Genomic DNA, 26,209 nt, shown 5'->3' with positions numbered 1-26,209 from the left:
AGCTTGATAAGAGTTCGCAATACCGGACAGTTGAGTTTCCCGCCCCGGGTACCCCCCCCCCCCCCCACACACACACACACACATACCCACACGCGCGTGCGAGCGGTTCACAAGACGAGTCCAAAAGTGAATATCAGCACAAATAAAATATCTGGAATTTTCCACTACAATTCAAAATTCGTCAGAACTTGTGTTAGTCAGGTAAGGTTAATAGGTAATGAGTGCTGATACACACTCTGCGGAATCACACGATGCCACAGCCTCAGGCGCGGAAGGAGCTTATAAACACACACTCACTAACGTGTATCCAATGAATGAATTTGAGATTATGTGATCGTTACTGAATTAAAGAATGAATGTACCTATGTCAGGACTAGTGCATTCATGGGATGCTTATATTCGGTCTTATTTGTATTATATAAGAAATTAACCCATGGTGATCTTCGTTCATACAGTCTTCGCACAGTTTGTACGGTTTTAATTGCATTTGGAGAACACATGAACCCATATCAATCTATGTCCAAGCAACCATCATGGTGAAATTTGAACGAACAAATATACTGTTTAGTATGGTGTAGCCGTCTAACAATAGTGGTTTCCGATTTTTTCACCGATTACATGCAACGAAGAGGCTCAAGCCGTGTCCATTTGCGTATAAACAAACCGACAGGTAAACGACAACAGAAATTGGCGTATATTTTGCATAATTTTCACCATAAATATGACGTTTTACACTATACAATTACGTTATCAACGCTTAACTTTCATTGTTAATATTGGAAATGATCTATTTTACAACATTTTCGACGGAAAGTATCGATATATTTAAATCTTCTATGGCCTACTTTTTGATCCGATTGAACCCAAACTTTACAGGCCAAACTTTAAAGTAGGAAGTTGACATTTCGAAATCAAAAAGTTTATAAATATAGCAATGCTTTGACGTGTTTTAGAAATTTCGTGGATTTGAATCAAATTTAGACTATAAAATAGCCGTTTATTTAAGCTTTTTTATTTATTCTTTGTTATGGTGTTATTTCATTTTTATTTGTAGACATTGACTAGTCATCTAGTGGTTTGTTTGATCATTCTGAAGAAATTAAAATTTTACAAGAATATCCACTCATTGTGATTCAGGATTATATTATAATAAATAGGTAACAGGGCTCAACATTAACAGTTGTCCTATTGCCCCTGGCAAGTAAATGTTGGGTCCGGGCAAGTTATTTTATAATCTAGTTGCCCGCCCAGGCAAGTGCAAAAAAGAACAAAGAGCATTAAATTTTGTCTAAAATAAGACTTTAATTGCTGTTATCATTTTGTTAAATGTGCAGAAGTAAAACAGGTTTTGTGGTGTATCATTTTGATCTTTATTAAAAAATATGAGGTTTGCAGTTAATGTGATATTTCATGTTTGGGCAAATGGCTTTACGTTCAGGGCAAGTAGATTTTTTAAGTACTTGCCCGGCAGGGCAAGTTGGGTTTTAGGTTAATGTTGAGCCGTGGGTAACTTTTTAAAGTGATTTATTTATGTCCATTATTAGTAATAATACCATAGGCGCTTGATGTCAATGACGTTTTTGTTTAATTTATTATTCTATTTATTTTTTAGTTACCCGTTGTTTATTATAATGCATACACATACTAAATTATTAAAAATATTCCGACAAAACGTCATCTTAAAAAAAGATAGTTTGACTATGTTAGTATGTACATAGATATTTGGAATACGTGGGCTCGCTTCCTACACGGGGAGCAATCTCATTATCTCCTCAATAGACACTAAGTTCTGGTTATTTCCCAGGAAACGGACTCAACAGTGTTCATATCTGCCTATAATAGGCCTTCCTGTAATAGTCGGCAATTGACTGTAGGAAGTACGAAGTAGAAGTAGAGAAGAACAATTTAACAAATATTGACACAAATATGAAAATAATATATTTGAAAAATTGATCTGACAACAACACATGTAGTATTTCCGGGTACGTTTTAGTATATTGTCCGTAAGAGCAGGGTTCGATATTAACTTTTTTTACAGCCAGACCATCGGACCAGCTCCTTAAAATGTACTAGCCCGAATATGATGTCTACTAGACCATAAATGACATAACAAATAAACACAATTGTGTCGTGTAACTGTTTAATCAATTATTTATCAGTAAATAATTAGTGAACACAAGAAAGTCATTTTGATGCAAAGAGTAAAAAATAAAATAAAACTATTTAACAACATAAATTGTTTGCTATCATTTCACTGTTTATCACCAGTTAAATAAATGATGTCTGTACAGCAGGTGACATTTATTCAAGGTCACCAAATTCTGGCCTCCTTGACCGCTGTGCTCCATGCAACCACAGCTCCAAGGCCCTTTTTCCAGCATAATCTGTGTCGGTTTTACCGTCGGATTCTTCTTTATTAACTTATTTGTCGGATGAAAATCCAATCTTGAACAAAGCCATTCTTTAAATAACATTCTCTCGTCTGCTACGCCAAAATGTTTACATTGATGATACCGATTGTCAATAGAAGTCGTAAAAACATGATGTAAAGTTCTAAGACACTTCAGAAAATCATTAATATTCATGACAACTTGACCAATGGAAACAAGCAATTTCTGCGGGAAGCTCTCCTTCGCGTCTAAAAATAGCGATGAATCATGTGAATTCTCCGCGTTTATTTATATACGCTAGTTTTGTTCTGATGTAAATAACGGATACGAGAGTTATTTTACACATTAAGAGAAAAAGGTTTTCGGTTAGGTATAGTTATATGAATCAGTATAGATTTGTTATGTAAGACCAGTCGGACAAGCTAGCCCACAGTTTTACTAGCCCGACCAACGATCTTACTAGACAATGTCTGTCAGACGTGCCTTAGTGTCGAACCCTGAAGAGGAATACATTGTAGTATACTTGAGAGTAACCGGGGTACTTTTAAGTAGTACTCGAGCTGACAATGACCAATCAATCAAAGGAACAAATATTGTGAACTTTGTATTCATGTCAATCTTTTTACATCCACTGTAGTAAATATTTGATAAAAAGGAAGTTGACATTACTTATCAACAACTGTATAATAATGATGTACTTGTTTTTTTAAATATTATACAACCCTTTCAAATAGTTGTTCCTAATCATGACTTACCGGTATAAAAAACAAAATAAGAAATTATCAGATTCCTTGACAACCTATCTCTGAACTAGGACATTATTCTGGTGAAATGTCATTATCAACATGTTATCTACTGTAGTTCGTAAGTTAAAATAAAAAGATGTCTACAGGGATACTTTTATTGGGCACACACAACTTAATAGTAGTAAAATCGTTATTAATTAATTGTAAAAGACATGAAGTACCGCTTTACTCAAAAGCATTAGCGATACGAGACTGTTGTGAAGCAATATTTATAGGCTAGACTACTAGCCTCCCACGAGAGGATCAATCCACAAAAATCTTTTTAAATTATTTGCAGCATTATATTTATTTTATAAACAAGGCTGTTTTCGGAGAAAACCTGAGGTATTGTCATAGCCTGCTCGCCGTCCGGCGTCATGCTAAAACCTTTACATTGGCTCTAAAATCAAAGTGCTTCCACCTACAACTTTGAAACTTCATATGTAGATGCACCTTGATGAGTTCTACACGCCACACCCATTTTGGATCACTAGGTCAAAGGTCAAGGTCACTGGGACCTCTTTAAAAAAAATCTAACAAGCTTTTGCAGCCAAGAGTGGCACCCGTTATGCAGTGCTCTTGTTATTTTTTTTTTCAGTAATAAAACATCGTTCACATTGTTTTTATAAATGTATATATTCTTGTTCAAATACTGCCGATATGCTCTGCTTATTGCTTAAAAAATATGCAAATAATTTTTTTTTGTTAATGGCAGTCATATTTCTTCCAAATAACAGTCTCAAGGTAATAGCGTGAAGTGTATGGGATCGTCCAGTAGTTCGTGCAGCAAGCCCAACATGTCCTACCCCACCCAGCCTGGGAGCTACCCCAAGGCACCACAGGCCGGCTACCCACAGCAGGGGGCGTACCCTGGGGGTTCCTACCCACAGAACCAGTACCCGTCTGGGTATCCCTATCAGCAATCCCCTTATGGTGAGTAGTACTGACACAGTTTTTTTTATCAGAGTGGATTGATTTAAGATTCCACCACCCATGGAAATAGTTATTGCTTTGGTCAGTCATGAATCTAAGTCTAAAAAATCTAAAATCTGAATCTAAAAAAAAAGCTGGCCTTAAACTGACCTTTTCAAATTACAGACCAGTGAGTAATTTTCCATTTCTGTCAAAATTAATTGAAAAATCAGCACTCTACAGATTAAACAAACATGCTAGTGAAAATGATCTTCTCCCTAAGAACCAGTCTGCCTACACACAATATCACTCTTGTGAGTCGACATTGCTAAGACTTGTTAATGATCTCCTAGCTGCAATGGAAAACCAAGAGGTAACAGCACTCGTTGCACTTGACCTTAGTGCTGCTTTCGACACCGTAGATCATGACATACTCTTAGATGTCTTGAAAAGTCAATATGGCGTTTGTGATGTGGCGCTGGACTGGATGGAATCACACTTGCGGCCGCAAAGTTGTTGTGTAAGTGTGAACGGATGCATGTCAAAACCACGTGAGTTGAAATGCAGTGTCCCACAAGGAAGTTGTTTGGATCCTTGGCTCTACCTCACCTATGCATGAACAATTTTTGACATAGTACCCCCTTCCATCTCTGTCTATGGCTACGCAGACGACCATACTGCCAGCAAACGTTTCAAGCCGATTCTATCGGAAGAAACTGAAGCCATCAACAAACTCTGAGAATGTGCACAAGAAATAAACAAACGGATGAATAGTAACAAGCTCAAAATGAACACTTCAAAAACTGAATACATAGTGTTTGGAAGTCACCCTGAATTAAATAAGTGTAACACTCAGGACATTGATGTATGTGGTGACAAGATCAAGCGACAAAGTAGACTAGCATAAGATATTTGGGCGCATTCTTGGACGAAACCCTGAACTTTAAGGAACACATTAAGCGAAAGTGTAGATCTGCAATGCTGAATAATTTCAAAATAAAAAGCATTCGTAAATACTTAACACAAGACGCCACAGAAACACTAGTTCTCTATTTAGTCATTTCCCATTTGGACTATTGCAACGTTATTTTGTACGGCATCTCCCAGAGTGAATTGGCAAAATTACAGCTTATTCAAAATATGTGCGCAAAATTGGTTTTGAGCCGTAGAAAGTGACAGTTCAAAACAATCACTTCATGACCTGCACTGGCTGCCAATCAAGGCTAAAATCGAATTCAAAATTCTTACATACATGTTTAACTGTTCGATTGGTAATGCCCCTGCCTATTTCACCGAACTTCTATCCACGCCGATTTCTTAACACAATTTTAGATCATCAGCTTCATCAATAGGCTGTTTCAATGTACCTTTCAACAAAAAAAGATCATTCAGTGATAGAAGGATCAGCACTGTAGGTCCAAAACTATGGAACAACCTACCTTTGAGTTTAAGACAATGTACTTCAATAGACACTTTCAAAAAACAACTTAAGACATACTTGTTCGGTGACTTTTTTGCATATTTTTAAGGTAATACGCGATGTACCTGTGTATGTTTTTAATTTGTGTTTAGATTTTTTTATTTCTATTGTACAACACCATTGAATAGGTTTTATACGTAGAAATAGGCGTAAAATCAAATGCTCAAGTTTCAAGTTTTCTAAGTGATATTCAACAGTGTTTCAAAAGTGCAGAACATGTAACTGTCAGTGTGTTTATTGCAGTGTTTTCATTTCACCAGTTTTAGAATGGGCCGGGTTCCTTCGAATAGGGAAAAATCGCGTTGTTTTGACTTTAATGGGGTAATAAGTGTTGTACTTTTTCACCAACAAATGCTTTAAAATTGAGTATCAAAGAGATTTCAATATTACATTAACTTAGGTTCAACTTATAAAGCTTGACAGGAGATAAACTAAATGTTGAGACTAACTTACTTTTTTTTTTTTGGAAACCTTCCATTGGGATTTTAAGGTCCCATTAGGGAGAAGTATATACATGTACTTTTTCAATTGGGAATGGGTCCTTTTACAGGCCCCAAATTTGAATGAAAAAAAATTGTATTGTAAGTTTCTCAAATGACATTTATATTATGTATGATGGTTGTTTTTTTAAAAATAGTGGCACGAAATGTTCTTTGAGCACATCGTTGTGGTTAAGTTCGTGGTCAGAATGGACAAGCTTTTCTTGTGAATGTCACATGTCAGGAATGAAACGTTAACGTGAAGCTGTACACAAAGCAAATATGTTTTTTTTTTCAGGATTATTAACGCACACTTTTATTGTTATCAGAAGTTATATGTTGTGTCACAATAAATTATTACATATTTAATGAAAAAAATATTTATACAAAAAAAACACAGACTTAAAGACTCCATCTGCCAAGTAGTGGGTATGGTTATCCTAAACAAAAATTTTTTAGCTCATCTATTTTTTGAAAAAAAATTATGAGCTATTGTCATCACCTTGGCGTCGGCGTTGGCGTCGGCGTCCGGTTAAGTTTTGCGTTTAGGTCCACTTTTCTCAGAAAGTATCAATGCTATTGCATTCAAACTTGGTACACTTACTTACTATCATGAGGGGACTGGGCAGGCAAAGTTAGATAACTCTGGCGTGCATTTTGACAGAATTATGTGCCCTTTTTATACTTAAAAAATTGAAAATTTTGGTTAAGTTTTGCGTTTAGTTCCACTTTTCTCAGTAAGTATCAATGCTATTGCATTCAAACTTGGTACACTTACTTACTATCATGAGGGGACTGGGCAGGCAAAGTTAGATAACTCTTGCATGCATTTTGACAGAATTATGTGCCCTTTTTATACTTAGAAAATTGACAATTTTGGTTAAGTTTTGTGTTTAGGTCCATTTTATTCCTTAAGCATCAAAGCTATTGCTTTCATACTTGCAACACTTACTAACTATCATAAGGGGACTGTGCAGGCAAAGTAATGTAACTCTGACTGGCATTTTGACAGAATTATGTGCCCTTTTTATACTTAGAAAATTGAAAATTTGATTAAGTTTTGTGTTTAGGTCCACTTTATTCCTACAGTATCAAAGCTATTGCTTTCATACTTGCAAGATTTATGAACTATCATAAGGGGACGGTGCAGGCAAAGTTATGTAACTCTGACTGGCATTTGGACGGAATTATGGGCACTTTATACTTAGAAAATTGAAAATTTGGTTAAGATTTATGTTTTGGTCCACTTTACCCCTAAAGTATCATAGATATTGCTTTCATACTTGGAACACTCACAAACTATCATAAGGGTACAGTAAAAGGACAAGTTGCATAACTCTGGTTGTCATTGTTACGGAATTATGGCCCTTTTTGACTTAGTAACTTTTAATATATGGTTAAATTTTGTGTTTCGATCCACTCGAAGTATCAAGGCTATTGCTTTCAAACTTCAAATACTTACATGCTATCATGAGGTTACTGTACCTGGCAACTTGAATTTTACTTTGACCTTTGAATGACCTTGACTCTCAAGGTCAAATTATTAAATTTTGCTAAAATTGCCATAACTTCTTTATTTATGATTAGATTTGATTGATACTTTGATGAAACTACTCTTACCTGACATACCACAATAGATCATCTCACAAATTATCACCACACCCTCACACTATACCCCCCCCCATTTTTTTTTTAAAACGGTTATGTTTGAAATACCGTCCAACCATCCCCCCCCCCCCCCCCCCCCCCCCCCCCCCCCCGATTTTTTTTTTTTTTTTTTTTCGCTTTTTTGGAAGATAATGTAATAAATGTCCACAACCCCACACTATACACCCCTCTTCACTCCACTCCTCCCTCCTTTGTGATTGAAAATGAGAGTCCCTTCACCTTTTAAAAGAAAATAGATGAGCGGTCTGCACCCGCAAGGCGGTGCTCTTGTTTAAGCTTGGCCTAAGCTTGTTATTTTAAGGCATCATTTGTCCATCTGAAATACAAATGTATTTAGGATTATTACGATTGAGCCTCAGGTGACACATTATTTGAGCTTTTATATGTGAAAACTGGGCTTAATGCACGGGAGTAAATTGTCGTCCCAGATTAGCTTGTGTGGACATCACTTTCCGCATAAACTGGATTTTTCTTTTGAAGAGACTTCCATGAAATGAAAAATTTCATTAAAGCAACAAGTGTTGTCCCTGATAAGCCTGTGCGGACTGTACAGGGTTATGTGTGACAACACTTTAAATTACAGACATGCATTAAATGATAAAACCCCATCTTCCAAGAGCGATACTCCTATTATATAGTTTGTTGTAATCTCTCTTACAGATCAGCCTATGGCACCTCCACCTTATCAGGAGGCCCCACCCCCCTACGCTCAGAGTCAACAGGTAAATGAGGTTGATTATTATTATTGTACAGGGTTCTTCACAACTAAAAAGCCTTTTCCCCGTTTTGAAATGGAATTTATTTTCTATCCCCCGCCAAAGGTGGAGGGATATAGAATTGGTGTTGTCCATCCGTCCGTCTGTAGAAAAAATTATTTTTGACAGGCGATATCAATTCAATGAATTTGCTTGTTTACTATTGAAATTAAAGCTGTAAAAAATTTAAGTCACAAAATGGGAAAATACCTACTTATAAGCTCTTTTCCCCCAAAAAATTAAACTTTGAGAAAGCCTATAGAAGTGAAATATATCAGGAAAGCGAGAAGATTTTTATGTGAATATTTACTATTATCCCTGCTGTATGCAAAAATAAGTATTAATCTTAATTGTTTGCCAATTAAAAAAAAATCTATAAGGTAAACTTTCAACATTGAAAGTGATCTTGTCAATAAATATTAACTCTCGCCAAGGTGACCGGGTTTTAATCCCTGGTTGAGAGGCATGTGAGTTTGCATGACTGTCACCCTACCGGACAGTGGGTAGTATTAGTGGGACAATTCAGGGAAATTGACAAAATTTAACAGGATAAAAATGTTAGTCAATAAATTTTAAAGTTTATAAATAATGTAACAATTAAATGATAAAACTATCATTCTCAGCAAATTCCGAGGAAACTTTGTTTCCATAGAAAAATCAGGGTATTTAACCTCCAAATGTCACGGTCTAACCTTCCAGAATTGGTTCTCAGATATCATGGTAAACTTTTCAAGGACTAATTCACAGATATCAAGGTTAACTTTTCCAGGATTGGTTCACTGATGTCATGGTAAACTTTTTTCAGGATTGGTTCACAATTATCAAGGTAAACTTTTCCAGGTTTAGTTCACCTATATCATGGTAAACTTTTCCAGGATTAGTTCACAGATATCATGATAAACTTTTCCAGGATTAGTTCACAGATATCATGGTAAACTTTTCCAGGATAAATTCACAGATATTGTGGTACACTGATCAAGGATTAATTCACAGATATCATGCTAAACTTTTCAAGAATTAGTTCACAAATATCATTGTAAAAATTTCCAGATTTGGTTCACAAAATTAATATCGTGGTTAACTTTTCCAGGATTAGTTTGCTGATATCATGGTAAACTTTTCCAGGATAAATTCACATATATTATGGTAAACTGTTCAAGGATTAATTCACAGATATCATGGTAAACTTTTTCAGGATTAGTTCACAGATATCATGGTAAACTGTTCCAGGATTAGTTAACAGATGTCATGGTAAACTTTTGCAGGATTAGTTCACATTTACAAATGTATCATGGTAAACTTTTCTAGGATAAGTTCACAGATCTCATGGTCAACCTTTCCAGGATAAGTTCACAGATCTCATGGTAAACTTTTGTACGATTAGTTCACAGATATCATGATCAACTCTTCGAGGATTGGTTCACAAACATGGTTAACCCTTCAAGGATTGGTTCACAAATATCATGATGAACCCTTTTAGGATTGATTTACAAATATCAAGGTTATCCGCTCCAGGATTGGTTCACAAACATCATTATCAACCCTTTCAGGATTGGTTCACAAACATCATGGTCAACCCTTTCAGGATTGGAGAACAAAATTCACGGTCAACCCTTCTAGGATTGGTTCACAGCAGGTTGTATATTTCAGTACCCGCCCTCCAGCAGTCAGTACCCTCCCTCCAGCGGTATGGCCCCTCCCCCTGCCTCCTACTACCCCTATCAGCAGATGCCCCAACCCCAGACTGTCCTGGCTCCTGGGCTGTTCGACTCCGGGGCGAGGTTTGATGGTATTTCACAACAACGGGTTCCAGTGAGTACTAAGATCTTTCTGAAAATGTTTTTTTGCATTTTTTTAGATATGGTGTGCTTTGAAATTATTTAGTTTTTTGTTTTACATAAAACTAGTTGCCAATATTGACTACCTGTATTTTCTGTATAAAATTATATTCATTAGATAATTAATGAGAGACACATATATTTAATGGATAATTAGTTTGTGGGTACATGTGTAATTTCTATAAATAAGTAGAAACAATTCAAATGTCACATATGTTCTATTTTTTTCTTCTTTTAGAACAAGATGATTTTAGTATGAAAATTGCATTTTTTATAGAAATACAAAAATTAACAGTATCCTTAATAAAAAAACTGTATATTTTATAAGTTTAGTTATTTGATAATGTACAAGCTTGTTAAAAAGGCTTTTTTCTATGTATGCAAGTGGATACAAAATTGACAATATACCAAAAACATGCAATTTGTGTTGTCAACTTTAAGCTCTATACATGTACCAATCTAGAGGCCACATCCTACCTTGATGAAACTTGCTCCGAATGTATATCTTGACAATATCTAGACAGAATTTGAATCTTGGTCATGTGCATAGAAAAACTGGGTTGCATGTTCAAATCTTATTGAAAAAAAAGTTTAGAGGCCAACTTTTTTTTCTCAGTCTAGTCAAATTTTCTATTTTGACAGTGTCCAGGCCAAAGTGGAATCTGGGTCATGTGTGTCCAAACTAGGTCACCAGGTCAAATGCTAGATAATCTTTGTAACTAGTTTAGAGACCACATTTATTACTGAAACTTGATGAATTTGGTCAGAATTTTTATCTTAAAAATATCTAGAATGAGTTCCATTCTGGATCATGTGCTCCTAAAAGCTAGGTCATTTGGTGAAATCTTAGAAAAACCTTGTAACCACTTTAGAGGCCATATGTGTGACTCAATCAGGATGAAACTTGGCTAAAAAGGGTCAAATTGAAAAAAATATCACCACTCTAGTAGAAACATGTATGACTCAAGCTTGATTAAAGTTGGTCAGAATGTTTACCTTGACAATATATCGGCCAAGTTTAAATCTGGGTCAAATGCATCCAAAACCAAGGTCATCAGGTCAAATCTTAAAAAGACATCTTACACTCCAGAGGCTACCTTTATGATTCAGTTTTGATAAAAATAGGTCAGAATTTTTACCTTGCCAAAGTAAAGGCCATGTTTGAATCTTGGTAAAGTGGGATTGAAAACTAGATGACCAGGTTAATTCTTCATGGATTGGTGATTGAAAACTAGATGACAAGGTTAATTCTTCATGGATTGGTGATTGAAAACTAGATGACCAGGTTAATTGTTCATGGATTGGTGATTGAAAACTAGATGACCAGGTTAATTCTTCATGGATTGGTGTTGATGGAAATCAGGTGAACGCTCAAGGGGTTTTATAGGCCATTTGTGTTTTTAATGCACTTAAGTCATTTGTTTACCTTTAAAAAGAGTCAAACTGGCAACTTTGATTGACTAATCATGTCATGATGTCAAAATGATAACGTCATTTTACTGCAAAACAACAAAATTTATCCATAATTTTCTATGTTATTTTTCACTGTTTCAAACAGAGAAATTCAAATTTTAAATCCATATTTCTCTATGAAACAATGCGAGCATCCCTCTTGTAAAACAGGGTTTATTTCATGTACTTCAAGTGCCATGCTACATCAGTCAGTGCAGTACCACTGGTAAATCAGAGTCAACACTTTCACCCTAAACATGATTTTTTCGCAAAGAAGAGACTTCGTTTTTACAAAAGTGGTGTCCCAGATTTGAACTGCACATGCTTATATGGGAGGACACTTTACGCACATGCATTAAGCCCCTGTTCTGCCAAAGCGAAGCTCATGTCTATTTTTTCCCATCTAGCCTCCTCCCCCAGGTGTGATGCCAAACCATGCCCAGATGGCAGCCATGCAGGGCCATCATGTGGTTGGTACCCAGCAGTCAGCCAACTGGTTCTCTGGAGGAAAGAATGACGGAGGCATGAACTTTGGCTGGTAGACACCAATAGGTACGGATGAATTGGCCCTGTTGATTTTTTAGCTCCACTGGCCAGAGGCCAGCAGGGCTTATGTCATGGTCCTGTGTCCGTTGTGCATCCGTGCGTGTTTCTGTGCATGTGTGTGTTAACTTTTTCTTTAAACATCTTTTTCTCCTAAACTACAAGTCGAATTCTGATAAAACTTCTCACAAATGTTCCTGGGGTGAACCTCTCCCAAATTTGTTCAAATTATGCCCCTGGGGTCAAATTTGAAGCCGTCCCAGGGGCCAATAATTGGAACATATACTTATATAAAGCCTATTTTGTGCAAACTTTAAAAAATCTTCCTGTCCATAACCATTGGGCCTAGTGCTACCACATTTGGTATGTAGTGACATTTAATAGTTCTCTACTTTGTTTGTTTAAATTATGCCCCTGGGGTCAAATTTGACCCTGCCCCAGGGGTCATAAAAATGAACATATGCTTATATAAAGCCTATTTTGTGCAAACTTTAAAAATCTTTTTGTTCATAACCGTAGGGCCTATGGCTACCACATTCGTTATGTAGTGACATCTAAAAGTTCTCTACTTAAGTTTGTCAAATTATGCCCCTGGGGTCAAATTTGATCACAAAAATAAGACCTATTTTGTGCAAACTTTAAAAATTTAGGGCTACCAAATTTGGTATGTAGTGACATCTAATAGTTTCCTACCAAGTTTGTTCAAATTAAGCCCCTGGGATCAAATTTAACCGTTCCCCAGGGGTCACAAAATTGAACATATGCTTATATTGGGCCTATTTTGTGCAAACTTTAAAAATCTTTTGTCTATAACCATTGGGCTTATTTCTACCAAATTTGGTATGTATTAAAATCTTAAAGTTCTCTACCAAGTTTTTTCAAATTATGCCCCTGGGGACAAATTTGACCCTGCCCCCGGGGTCACAAAAATGCACATATGCTTAAATAAGGCCTATTTTGTGCAAACTTTAAAAATCTTCTGTTCATAATTATAGAGCTTAGGGCTACTAAATTTTCTATGTATTGACATCTAATAGTCCTTTAAACTTTAAAAATCTTCCTGTCCATAACCATCGGGCCTAGGGCTACCAAATTTGGTATGTAGTATCTTATAGTTCTCTACCAAGTTTGTTCAAATTATGTCCCTGGGGACAAATTTGACCCTGCCCCCGGGGTCACAAAAATGCACATATGCTTAAATAAGGCCTATTTTGTGCAAACTTTAAAAATCTTCTGTTCATAATTATAGAGCATAGGGCTACTAAATTTGCTATGTAGTGACATCATATAGTCCTCTGCCAAATTTGTTCAAATTATTCCCCTGGGCTCAAATTTGACCCTGCCCCGGGGGTCACAAAACTGAACATATGCTTATATAAAGCCTCTTTTGTGCAAACTTTACAAATCTTCCTGTCCATAACCATTGGCCTAGGTCTACCAAATTTGGTATGTAGTGACATCTTATAGTTCTCTACCAAATTTGTACAAATTATGCCCCTGGGGCCAAATTTATCCCTCGAAGGCTCCCATTAAAAAATTGTTCAAGAAAATTTGATTTGCTATTTATTTTTATTTTTCTTCTCAAACTATTAGTTTATCAAAATACACTTGGAATAACTTTTTATACGCCCGTATAAAATACGGGACGTATTATGTGAAACCCCTTGGCGGCGGGCGGGCGGGCGGGCGGCGGGCGGCGGGCGGAAGGCATCACTTTGTCCGGACTCTAATTCAAATTGTATTCATCCGATCTTCACCAAACTTGGTCAGCAGTTGCATCTAGTTGATATCTAGGCCAAGTTCGAATATGGGTCATGCCGGGTCAAAAACTAGGTCATAGGGTCAATAAGTGCATTTTCAAAGGGGCCACTTTGTCCGGACTCTATTTCAAATTGTATTCATCCGATCTTCACCAAACTTGGTCAGCAGTTGTATCTAGTTGATATCTAGGCCAAGTTCGAATATGGGTCATGCCGGGTCAAAAACTAGGTCATAGGGTCAATAAGTGCATTTTCAAAGGGGCCACTTTGTCCGGACTCTATTTCAAATTGTATTCATCCGATCTTCACCAAACTTGGTCAGCAGTTGCATCTAGTTGATATATAGGCCAAGTTCGAATATGGGTCATGCCGGGTCAAAAACTAGGTCATAGGGTCAATTAGTGCATTTTCAACGGCGCCACTTTGTCCGGACTCTAATTCAAATTGTATTCATCCGATCTTCACCAAATTTGGTCAGAAGTTGTGTCTAGATGATATGTAGGTCAAGTTCAAATATGGGTCATGCCGGGTCAAAAACTAGGTCACGAGGTTACTTAGTGCATTTCAAGCATTTAGCATGGTGTCCGCTCTCTAATTGAAGTAGTTTTCATCTGATCTTCACCTAATTTGGTCAGAAGTTGTGTCTAGATGATATGTAGGTCAAGTTCGAACATGGGTCATGCCGGGTCAAAAACGAGGTCACATAGTGCATTTCAAGCATTAAGCATGTTGTCCGCTCTTTAATTGAAGTAGTTTTCATCTGATCTTCACCAAATTTAGTCAGATGTTACATCTAAGTGATATCTAGGTCAAGTTCAAATATGGGTCATGCCGGGTCAATAACTAGGTCTTGAAGACACTTTCAAGCATTGAGCATGGTGTCCAAAACCTTCGAACGGGCGTATCTTGTGACAGTTTGGCACTCTTGTTAATTATAGGAGATAAATGCATACATGTTGAGCGTGAAAGGTAGACCAACATGTTAACTATCCATAAATGTTAACCCTTTACCAAACGACACATTTTGGACTGCCCCAAATTGAAAGAGACGTGGCAATCCTAGTATTTTTTAAAAACAAACATGACAGGTAACCAACGTCAGATGAAAAAAGTAAAGGAAAGTTAGGTCAAGCTAAATGTTTGTCACGATTTCTCTTTAAACCTCACGCCATATGCAAGTAGTGTTGCCATGATCGCAACATCTTGATGAATTATTATTCATTTTTTTGTCTCATAAACATTTACTTAGTTTAACAAACAAGCTCTACAAAGTGATCATTCCTACTGCCTTTCGGCACCTCATGGACCTGAAAAACTCGTAACTTTATGTTTCCTCAGGCAAATATCTTCTTTGTACAATTAACAATTTCTTCACCACGTAAACAATCCTGCTACACTCACTAATGCCTCAAGAATGAAGTCAAGTTCAGGTGATCTACGTCATTAGGTATTTTGCATATGTCATGAACTATTTAAGTAACAGACACTTTGAAACCTACCAACTCTTTTTGGAATTTTGGAAAAGATTCATGATTGAATGAAGGAACTTTCATTAATCTTGTAGAACATGCGTAGATTTGATCTTCAGCATCTAAAAATATGTGAAATAGAAAGAACGACAATATCTTTTGGAGAGATAAATGTACCTACGTTATAAGCAAAGGACCTGTGCAACTATTCCCAGGCTTTTAGTCTGTTTAGTTAACACCGTAGTAACGTTTTCCATATATAAAAATGCTCACCCTTCCAACTTTAAGCGCTGTTGGACGAGGGATAGAAAGAGAAAGTCACATGCTGAAGTACATTTCAACCAATGCACATTGCACGCTTTTTTCGCATAAAAGAACAGTTGAGCGATACAGGGCCATCATGACCCTCTTGTTTTTTAACCAGGTTTTCCGAAGGAAAAAACTGGTTATTAGATTGGCGAATGCGGGGGGGCTGGCGGACGGGCGGAACAAGCTTGTCCGGGCCATAACTATGTCGTTCATTGTCAGATTTTAAAATCATTTGGCACATTTGTTCACCATCATTGGACGGTGTGTCGCGTGAAATAATTACGTCGATATCTCCAAGGTCAAGGTCACACTTTGAGTTCAAAGGTCAAAAATGGCCATAAATGAGCTTGTCCTGGCCATAACTATGTCATTCATTGTGAGATTTTAAAATCATTTGTTCACCATCATGGGACGGTGTGTCGCACGAAAGAATCACGTCAATATCTCCAATGTCAAGGTCGCCACGACTAAAAATAGATTTAAAAAAAAAAAAACTTAGAAAGGGGGTTAATTTTGTTTGGTCATTTCAAAAGTTCAGTTTGAGTTTTCTCCCTTTATCAGATTTTTTTTTCACAATGAAAACCTGGTTTTGTGACAATTTTGTGTCCCTTGTTTAACTCATTGATTGAAGTTAGATTATATATTAATGTGAAACATTTCTGAGCTATGTCCCCGATTTATTAATTATGTCCCCCTTCGAAGAAGAGGGGGTATATTGCTTCGGTCGGTCGGTCTGTTGGTCGGTCCGTCCACCAGGTTGTTTCCGGATGATAACTCAAGAACGCTTGGGTCTAGGATCATGAAACTTCATAGGTACATTGATCATGACTCGCAGATGACCCCTATTGATTTTGAGGTCACTAGGTCAAAGGTCAAGGTCACGGTGACCCTAAATAATAAAATCGTTTCTGGATGATAACTCAAGAACCCTTAGGCCTAGGAACATGAAACTTGATACCGTAATTACTCTATGTTTCGGACACTCTAAGTTTTCGGACACCCCTTTTTTAGCAAAAATAATTATTTTTCGTGACTCTTAATATCCGGACACACGAGTTTTAGTCCATAATTAATGTCTATAAGTTTTTGGACAGTATATTTTTCAGCGCTATTTTACCAAATTTCGGTCCTGTTTTCGATATCTAATGACACTTCGATTATGGGGTTTTACAACCAGATTAACATCAAAAACCATGGCAGGGGCAACGGACCATTACATTTGCGTTATTGGGTAAATAACCTTGTAAACCGGTATTAGACAATGGTTTGGCCCGATAGCATAAGCGTTATGACAGGGGTAGTGCTAATTAGCAGTTCAATTATCTACTGCAATGGTACTTCCCCTTCTCAGTAAAATAACTGTGACAAAAACTAAACGTTTCAAAGTGTGATGCACCCTATTACAAGTTTTACGAACAATAGAAGGTGTAACAACAACTATCGGAAATGAACACACACAGAATTATTACATGTAATTTGCTTTTTTATCTACCGCAATGGTACTACCCCTTCTCAGTAAAATAACTATGACAAAAACTAAACGCTTCAAAGTGTGATGCACCCTATTGCAAGTCTTACGAACAATGGAAGTTGTAACAACAACTATCGGAAATGAACAAACACAGAATTCTTAATTTGCATTTTTATTGCATTAATTACAGGTTCATACTAGCGAGTATTGGTACATCATATGCTCATCTTTGAACTCGTTGGTCAAAGTACAACCTTGTAGTAACTTACTGTCAAATAAATTAAGCATTTAACAGTATTCAAAATGCAGTGCAAACATATATAACTGTAATTTATACTAAACGGCATGGTATTTTACAAGCGCGTGCTATTACCGGTAGTCGTTGATACAACTGACGCTATTTTCAGACACTTCAATTTTCGACTCTAAGTTTTCGGACACCTGTATTTTGTAAATATTTTTCGTATCTAATTTTTCGGACACGAAAAAAATTAATTATTTTTAAGTGTCCGAAAACATAGAGTAATTACGGTAGGTAGATTGATCATGACTCGCAGATGACCCCTATTGATTTTCAGGTCACTAGGTCAAAGGTCAAGGTCACAGTAACCCGAAATAGTAAAATAATTTCCAGATGATAACTCAAGAACACTTAGGCCTAGGATCATGAAACTTGATAGGTAGATTGATCATGACTCGCAGATGACCCCTATTGATTTTCAGGTCACAAGGTCAAAGGTCAAGGTCACAGTGACCCGAACATAATTGTACATTGATCATGACTGGCAGATGACCCCTATTGATTTTTCAGGTCACTAGGTCAAAGGTCAAGGTTACAGTGACAAAAAACATATTCACACAATGGCTGTCACTACAACGGAGAGCCCATATGGGGGGCATGCATGTTTTACAAACAGTCCTTGTTTTTAACTCATTAATTGAAGCTATATTTTATATTAAATGATAATCATTCTTGGGCTGTGTGCCCCAAGGCATCATTGAAACAGTGTTGCATGGGTATTAGCGACACAATAGAAAACATTCTAGTAGACACTTGTTAAGAAGTTCTTATTTGAGGTAATATCAATCCATCCTTCACCAATAGTTATTTTAAATACTAAAAATTGTACTCTGTGAAGTTAAAATTCGACATCAAACTAAGAATGGTCATTATTTGGATACTTTTCTCAAGCAAACTATCCATCTCGTTTCATATTATTGATGTATGTGTGTGTAATAATATATGCCTCATTTTGTGAAAATTGGGCTTATTGCATGTGCGTAAAATATGGTCCCAGATTAGCCTGTGCAATTCACACATGGTATGAAGGGATGACACTGTACGCACATGGCTAAGCCAAGTTTCCCCAAGTGTAAACATTGGGCTTGTTGGTGAACAAGTGAATTATGCATCGTCAGTCTTGAAAATTGTAAACTTTTGTGCTTTTTCAGGATAATCCTGCATCTGTGATAACAAACAAGAATCAACCAGCTTCTAGTGTACAAAGTGCACATAGATTTTTCAGTTTATGGATAAAGGGGCAACGTCACAGTAATGGGCAATGAAAACACAATTGATCAAAACTGACTAACCTGGTTTCAATTTTATTTATCTTTATATTTCATGGTTTGATAATCGTAATGCCTTTATGAAGTTTAACTTTTGTCAATTATTTGTTGTTGTTTATTTTCTTTTGATTAGGCAGACTAAATAAAAATTGCGTTACATTTAAAACTTCCCTGATATGTATTCTTAATTCCAACAACTTTCTGCAATTTTCAGTTTTCTTTGTTTATCACTTACAGATTTATAATTCTATTTTGTAAAGATTGTTTGAGGGTGTAGGTGTTTCTGTGACAATGGAATGTGTGTAGACTCACTGAACATGAGAATGTCTAGATGTGATTGATCTATCTAATTTTGAGTCTGTGAGCTTCAAACCTGTTTTTAACACCATCTGTTAATTTATTGTTTTCTGTATACCGTAGTCGCGTTGTAACAAACGAAGTCATTAATTGCTTCAAGAAATGTGTTATCTAGGTGAAAGCCACGGAGCAAAATAACCTAGGTAGATGTTCCGTGTTGATTTTTCATTCCACAGTCCGACCATTTCGTCGGTTGAACTTACATATATTTTATATATAAAAAACATTGACAGTAAATGACTCACAAACTTACCTGGATTATACCTCTTACATGAGCGTATGAATCTATTTGTCTGTTATTTTTTACAAAGGATATATGACCATTTATGTGTTTAGTTCATTCTGTGTAATATTGTTTAGGCTTATACTGTTTTAAGTCCAGCTTACTCATAACAGCTTGCCTGATAAAAGCTATGTATCATACTATTTCTGGTAAAAGTGATGGCAATGTAATAAAGTATGTATTAATATATTTATTTGGATGTAGGCAGGACCTTTTGTCAGTATTATCATCACGTTTACGTTACTTTTTTGGTCTATTGTCCATGCGCTAATATGTGTTACAACGTCATATTATACATAAAAGAATCTTAAGCAGTTTTAAAAATTGTAAATACACAAGTGTAGTTGTGTTTGTGACTAAATGTTTCCAATAAAAAATCATTTCTTTAGTTGGATTTGTTGTTTATTTCATTACGCAGGTAATTTTATTGACATTTCTGGTGCATTACAAAGTCAGCCAAACTTAAAAGCACTCTGTTTTGGTCCCTGCATACCATTCACGACAGCTTGTTGAACTTAAGTTGTTGCCTTAGGGTCAAGTTCGCTGTTTACTTCAGTTTGTATTATTAAAATAAAAACATGATGGAAACATATTGAAGTAAACATTATTTTGAATTTAGCATATACTGTGCTTTGTTGTTTTTGTTATTTTCTACCAGATAAAAATGATGTATTTAGAAAAAGTGTTAAACGACGATATTCACAAATAATATTAAGATTAAGAAAACATAACTGTTCTACAAATTTGGAGATTTCATCAACGTCTTAAGTATCTTTCCAGTTGAGCTCTAGCATTCGCATAGACATCATTATACAAATGGTATTAGTTGTAGTAGACATCATTATACAAATGGTATTAGTTGTAGTAGACATCATTATACAAATGGTATAAGTTGTAGTAGACATCATTTTACAAATGGTATTAGTTGTAGTAGACCTCATTATACAAATGGTATTAGTTGTAAATGTCTCGGTAGACATCATTATACAAATGGTATTAGTTGACATCATTATACAAATGGTATTAGTTGTACATTTCTCGTTTGCACGTAAGCTTGACAATGAAAGAAACTATTGAAGATGCTTTGCGAATATTGCTGGTGAATTTAAGTAATATTAGTAAACCATTCGGACATTGATTGTTCCCTTCAAACAAAACATGATTCAATTAATATGTCGTATAAGTGACCATTATTTCTGCATTATTGCATGCGTATGACGTACTTAGGACACGTGGCTCAGTAAATTCGAGTTTGATAGACGGGTAAATTGTACTTGAGCAATCGAAGCTCAGTTTTCCCGTGCATGATTTACTAGTATATAGATTTAACACTGGTGCCTTAGGTAGCCTATCTAAAACACATCGGTAAAAGTATTTGTCCGATCGGAAAAGAAACATCGTGTTTTGGTTCCAACATCATAAATATACTTATTTAGATAAAAGTAGGTTTTGAAAAATGACTAGAGCATTATTCGTATCCCAATATTCACCGTTTGATAATGTAAACGTTTTGCGACAACAAAAGTAACAGGCTACGGTCGCCATGGTGTAGTGGATATGGTGTCCGTTTTGCGAATTGGGTGTCGTGGTTTTGATTCACACTGTGGGAGCGTTCTTTATATTTATTATGAAATAACGTTCAGCTATCTGAAGGTTTTGAAATAGACATGTTTTAAATAAGATGCCTTCATATTTAATAATATATTATTCGTTTTTACTTGCATTATCTTATTTGTACTTTAAAATTTTATCTGTAATTAACATATAAGTAATCAGAAAAAATATGTGTGACAGTGTCCGTGTGTTTGTATTTTTCAACATATCCCACATTTCAACGACTGTGCCGACACCTTGGCGCCGTTTCTCGCTCAGAAAGGCAGCTTCAGACGTTCAGTCATTGTCAGGTTGTCGGGCATTTCGTGCAGAGGCACCGCTCGACCACCGTTTTGTCGGACTGCGACCGGTGACTTGCATAATAAGATTACCTTCCAAATAAAGTCAGTTTTCAACACATGACCGACGACTTGTGCTTAAACAGCTTGAAATACGTTATCATAATTTGTCGTACGACCGCTTGAGTTTGTGGCAAAACAGAGGCATATATAGAAATCGCGCGGCGCATTCAGATACAAAATTGCCGATGCTTTAAACATCCTTTAAAATTATTATCAGACCGATTGTTTTTGTGAGTTTTTTTTGTAATAGTTGGTGTATAGGTATTAAAGGGGCCGTCCAACAGATTTTGGTATGTATTAAAGCCTGTCATTAACTACTTTAAATGCTTTATATTGATAAATTTAAACATTTGAACTAAAAATCTCCAGTAAAAAATAAGTATACAATTTTAAAAAAGAAGAAAAAACGTTAACCTCCACAGGGCTCGAACCACTGACCCCTAGAGTCATGGAAGCTTGGAGTAAAATGCCTCCCGATTTTACCACTCGACCATCCACGTTCACATCAAATGCGTAGGTATTTTTTAGCTATATAAGCAATCCTCGTAGTTTCCCAAAATATCGATTCGCGTCGAACGACGCTCTAATCTGTTGGACAGTCCCTTTAACAGATTAAAGTTTCAAAATGAAGTTTCCAACGTAATTGTTTTCGTTCTCCTAAATATGTCGTCTACATCAGCTTTGCCTTACACTGATACCCGTGATCTTGTATACAAACCATAACTGTCGCTAAAATTAATGCCACGCTACCATGCTGTATCATAGTTCAAGCTGCATGTTTGCGCAGTGGTTGATAAACGCGTGTCTCTCCTAGGAAACCCGGGTTCGATCCACGTTCCTGGCAGCATGCTAGTTTGGTTTGGGGTCACCATACTGCTTATGATGGGCTTCCTTCGGGTACCCATCTTCCAGCCACAACGCAAGACCACACCAATATTGAAAATCTTTCAATAACAACGAAATACCGGTAGTTGGAAAATGCAGCTATAATTCAAAATTCGTTCCAACGTTCATGAGTAAAGTACGTTAAGTACGGTAGGTGGGAGTGCTGGGGGTCTGGGGAACACTCGGGGTCCTCATATTGTCCTGGTCGACACATTTACAGGGTGCCGACTGTCCGGGTATGCAAATAAAAAGCACATAGTGTCGATTGTCCGGGTGCCGTTTGTCCGGATACCAGGATAGATTACATAAACTTCGGAATATGCACACTGTATCCTAGACAGCAGGTGACGAAGTTGCACTTTCGGTTCTCTGAATTTACTAGTGGCAAAATGTAGGTTTTACCATATCAATAATCCGAACTAAGCACATTCGCGTTCTAGAAGCATCATGTTTGACGATAACTCTCGTCTGAGACCCCGATTTCCACATAGAAGCCACCCGGGTTCGTTTAAGTAGTTCTTCCATGTACACATCCTGTCCTCTCTGGGAAAAGGTCTTCATCAGGTCGCATCCAGGGCGGAGGTTGTATGAGCCGTAACCGCTTATTATCAACCCCGGGATTTCATTAAGTATTCTATACGTCCCGTGGGATTTATTAAAATTCCTCATCCCACTTCTTTATAAATTCATAAATTGCTGTATTGCATCAAAATGTTCGTGGCGAGAAAAAACAACAATAACAAACAATTGAACAACATAATAAAGCAATATATATTGTACTAAGGCTGTGGCAAAGAACAGAAAATCAATGGCTCTGCTATTTTTTTATTTGTATGTTTTTGATAATTACGTGCTCGTACATTCAACATAGGTGTATAGGTAATGCGCTGAAGGGTTTTCAGCAACAGAACATACATAAAATGCGTCTTACAAGTATACGTATCTAGGCTGTTATAAATAAAAGGTTTAAATGTTGGTGTAAAACAAGAAGACAACTAGCAAAATTGAAAGGTTATTTAAACAAACAAACTGCAAAAATCTCACCTCAATGTTTTCTGGTATCATTTGAAAATGATTATACTCATTCATGTTTTTTGTGTAACGGATATGGGTAATTAACATATATCATTTAGCTCACATATCTCATTTAACTCTGTCTGAATGATAACTATTAATAAAGGATACTATTTTGCAAACAACTGCTCCTCTACACCGTAAAAAATGAACATGCTTTGATTTTAATTGTTCATCAAACACGTATAGTTAAAAAGTAAAGTATAAGCGTTTGCACTTCCGTTCCTTTGTTAGTTTTCGATTAATGATATATGTAACGATTGTCTGAAACTCAGAGACGTTTATATTCTGTCAGACACATTGTCGCGATATCAGATTCTGTCAGACACATTGTCGCGATGCCAGATTCTGTCAAACACATTGTCACGATGTCAGGTTTTGTCAGACAGATTGTAGCGATGTCAGATTCTGTCATACACAGTGTCGCGATGTCAGATTTACCAGAAACGTTGTCGCGATGTCAGATTCTGTAGGACATATTGTCGCGGTATTCGGACGAAACACATGATTACAGAATAACAGAAAAGACAAAGATACAATTCGAAAGTTATTACAATGATTATCTGATAGCATTTATTATAATTTAAGTGATTGCTGAAATGATTAAAAAGGTAATCACAAAAATCAATCAAAATACCCCTTGGTTATTTAATTATAAAAGGATAAGATCCAACATTTAAAAGATCACTCAAACTTGTGAGTCGCCCTAACAGATAAATTGTGTGAGGCTCGACGAACATTTTTTATTTCTTTTGTCTGATTGGGAAGGTATTATGTTCTTGTCCGAACAATCAGCTAACCTGTAATGTGGACTTTGCCGTACAATTCAGAAAGAGGGGTGTAAATACCGTATCCTCGCACTCTCCTCGCGGGTACATCGGCTAACTTCACAAATATTACTATCGGTGGTATCTTGTTGTGTCAGCGTGTCAGTATCCCTGTATATTGAGATCAACGATACTTGCAATATATTCTGTATGCTTGTTGTGTCAGCGTGTCAGTATCCCTGTATATTGAGATCAACGATACTTGCAATATATTCTGTATGCTTGTTGTGTCAGCGTGTCAGTATCCCTGTATATTGAGATCAACGATACTTGCAATATATTCTGTATGCTTGTTGTATATTGAGATCAACGATACTTGCAATATATTATGTATGCTTGTTGTGTCAGCGTGTCAGTATCCCTGTATATTGAGATCAACGATACTTGCAATATATTCTGTATGCTTGTTGTGTCAGCGTGTCAGTATCCCTGTATATTGAGATCAACGATACTTGCAATATATTCTGTATGCTTGTTGTATATTGAGATCAACGATACTTGCAATATATTCTGTATGCTTGTTGTATATTGAGATCAACGATACTTGCAATATATTCTGTATGCTTGTTGTGTCAGCGTGTCAGTATCCCTGTATATTGAGATCAACGATACTTGCAATATATTCTGTATGCTTGTTGTATATTGAGATCAACGATACTTGCAATATATTCTGTATGCTTGTTGTATATTGAGATCAACGATACTTGCAATATATTCTGTATGCTTGTTGTGTCAGCGTGTCGGTATCCCTGTATATTGAGATCAACGATACTTGCAATATATTCTGTATGCTTGTTGTGTCAGCGTGTCGGTATCCCTGTATATTGAGATCAACGATACTTGCAATATATTCTGTATGCTTGTTGTGTCAGCGTGTCGGTATCCCTGTATATTGAGATCAACGATACTTGCAATATATTCTGTATGCATGTTGTGTCAGCGTGTCGGTATCCCTGTATATTGAGATCAACGATACTTGCAATATATTCTGTATGCTTGTTGTGTCAGCGTGTCGGTATCCCTGTATATTGAGATCAACGATACTTGCAATATATTCTGTATGCTTGTTGTGTCAGCGTGTCAGTATCCCTGTATATTGAGATCAACGATACTTGCAATATATTCTGTATGCTTGTTGTGTCAGCGTGTCGGTATCCCTGTATATTGAGATCAACGATACTTGCAATATATTCTGTATGCTTGTTGTGTCAGCGTGTCGGTATCCCTGTATATTGAGATCAACGATACTTGCAATATATTCTGTATGCTTGTTGTATATTGAGATCAACGATACTTGCAATATATTCTGTATGCTTGTTGTTGATGTACGTGTGCCTAGTATACATACAAACTGATGACGTAATACGTGGCATCATTCTGTCGGTCAAACTAACCGCCTTACGAAAAACATGTTGTTGACTTATTGTTGTTTCCACTATCGGGACCGTAGGCCTACTTGTAGAGGGAGCTACATGAGAGTTTTTTGGGATCGCCTTTTGTTTGTCGTCATCATGTAGCTCGGGAACACTCTACATATCATATTTATTGTCAAATTTTCATGAACACATTTGTTTACACACTATCTTGGGCGATGTCGGAACTGGCTTGCGTGAGGTCATAAACTAGTTTAATATATCAAACTGAAGAACAAGCTTGTTACCATTCTAAACTACAGAATCCGGATAGTGCCATCTATAATCTCGCCCTTCTTTCATCAAGGGCGACACATGGCACACGAAGCGATACAAGATATATTGCGCGACAGTCGCGGCGACGCACGATATTTTGCGAGACAGTCGCGGCGACGCACGATATTTTTAACACGATATATCGCTTTTTGGGCTACCTACACAATGGCCATATTCTTGCATTCTGTGCTATATACACGAACATGTCTAGCTGTATCCGGTATCAGGGGAATCACTCAGAGTGGTTCGACGTCCTTCGG

General features: G+C 36.6%; 1 protein-coding gene across 1 annotated transcript; it reads left to right on the top strand.

Annotated features, from left to right (window-relative positions):
• The first annotated feature begins 579 nt into the window (after positions 1-579).
• Positions 580-19,908, top strand: LOC127859904 (annexin A7-like). Its single transcript, XM_052397507.1, has 6 exons — positions 580-670; positions 3,913-4,108; positions 8,375-8,436; positions 10,120-10,281; positions 12,167-12,311; positions 18,764-19,908. Exons 2-5 carry the CDS (start codon positions 3,937-3,939, stop codon positions 12,299-12,301), a joined length of 531 nt encoding a protein of 176 aa, XP_052253467.1. The 5' UTR covers positions 580-670; positions 3,913-3,936; the 3' UTR covers positions 12,302-12,311; positions 18,764-19,908.
• The last annotated feature ends 6,301 nt before the right edge of the window (positions 19,909-26,209 follow it).

The sequence above is a fragment of the Dreissena polymorpha genome, chromosome 15 (genome assembly GCF_020536995.1).
Source record: "Dreissena polymorpha isolate Duluth1 chromosome 15, UMN_Dpol_1.0, whole genome shotgun sequence".
NCBI lineage: Eukaryota > Metazoa > Mollusca > Bivalvia > Myida > Dreissenidae > Dreissena > Dreissena polymorpha.
The sequence above is the reverse complement of the archived record's forward strand: the minus strand, read 5'-3'. Positions and strand labels throughout refer to the sequence as shown.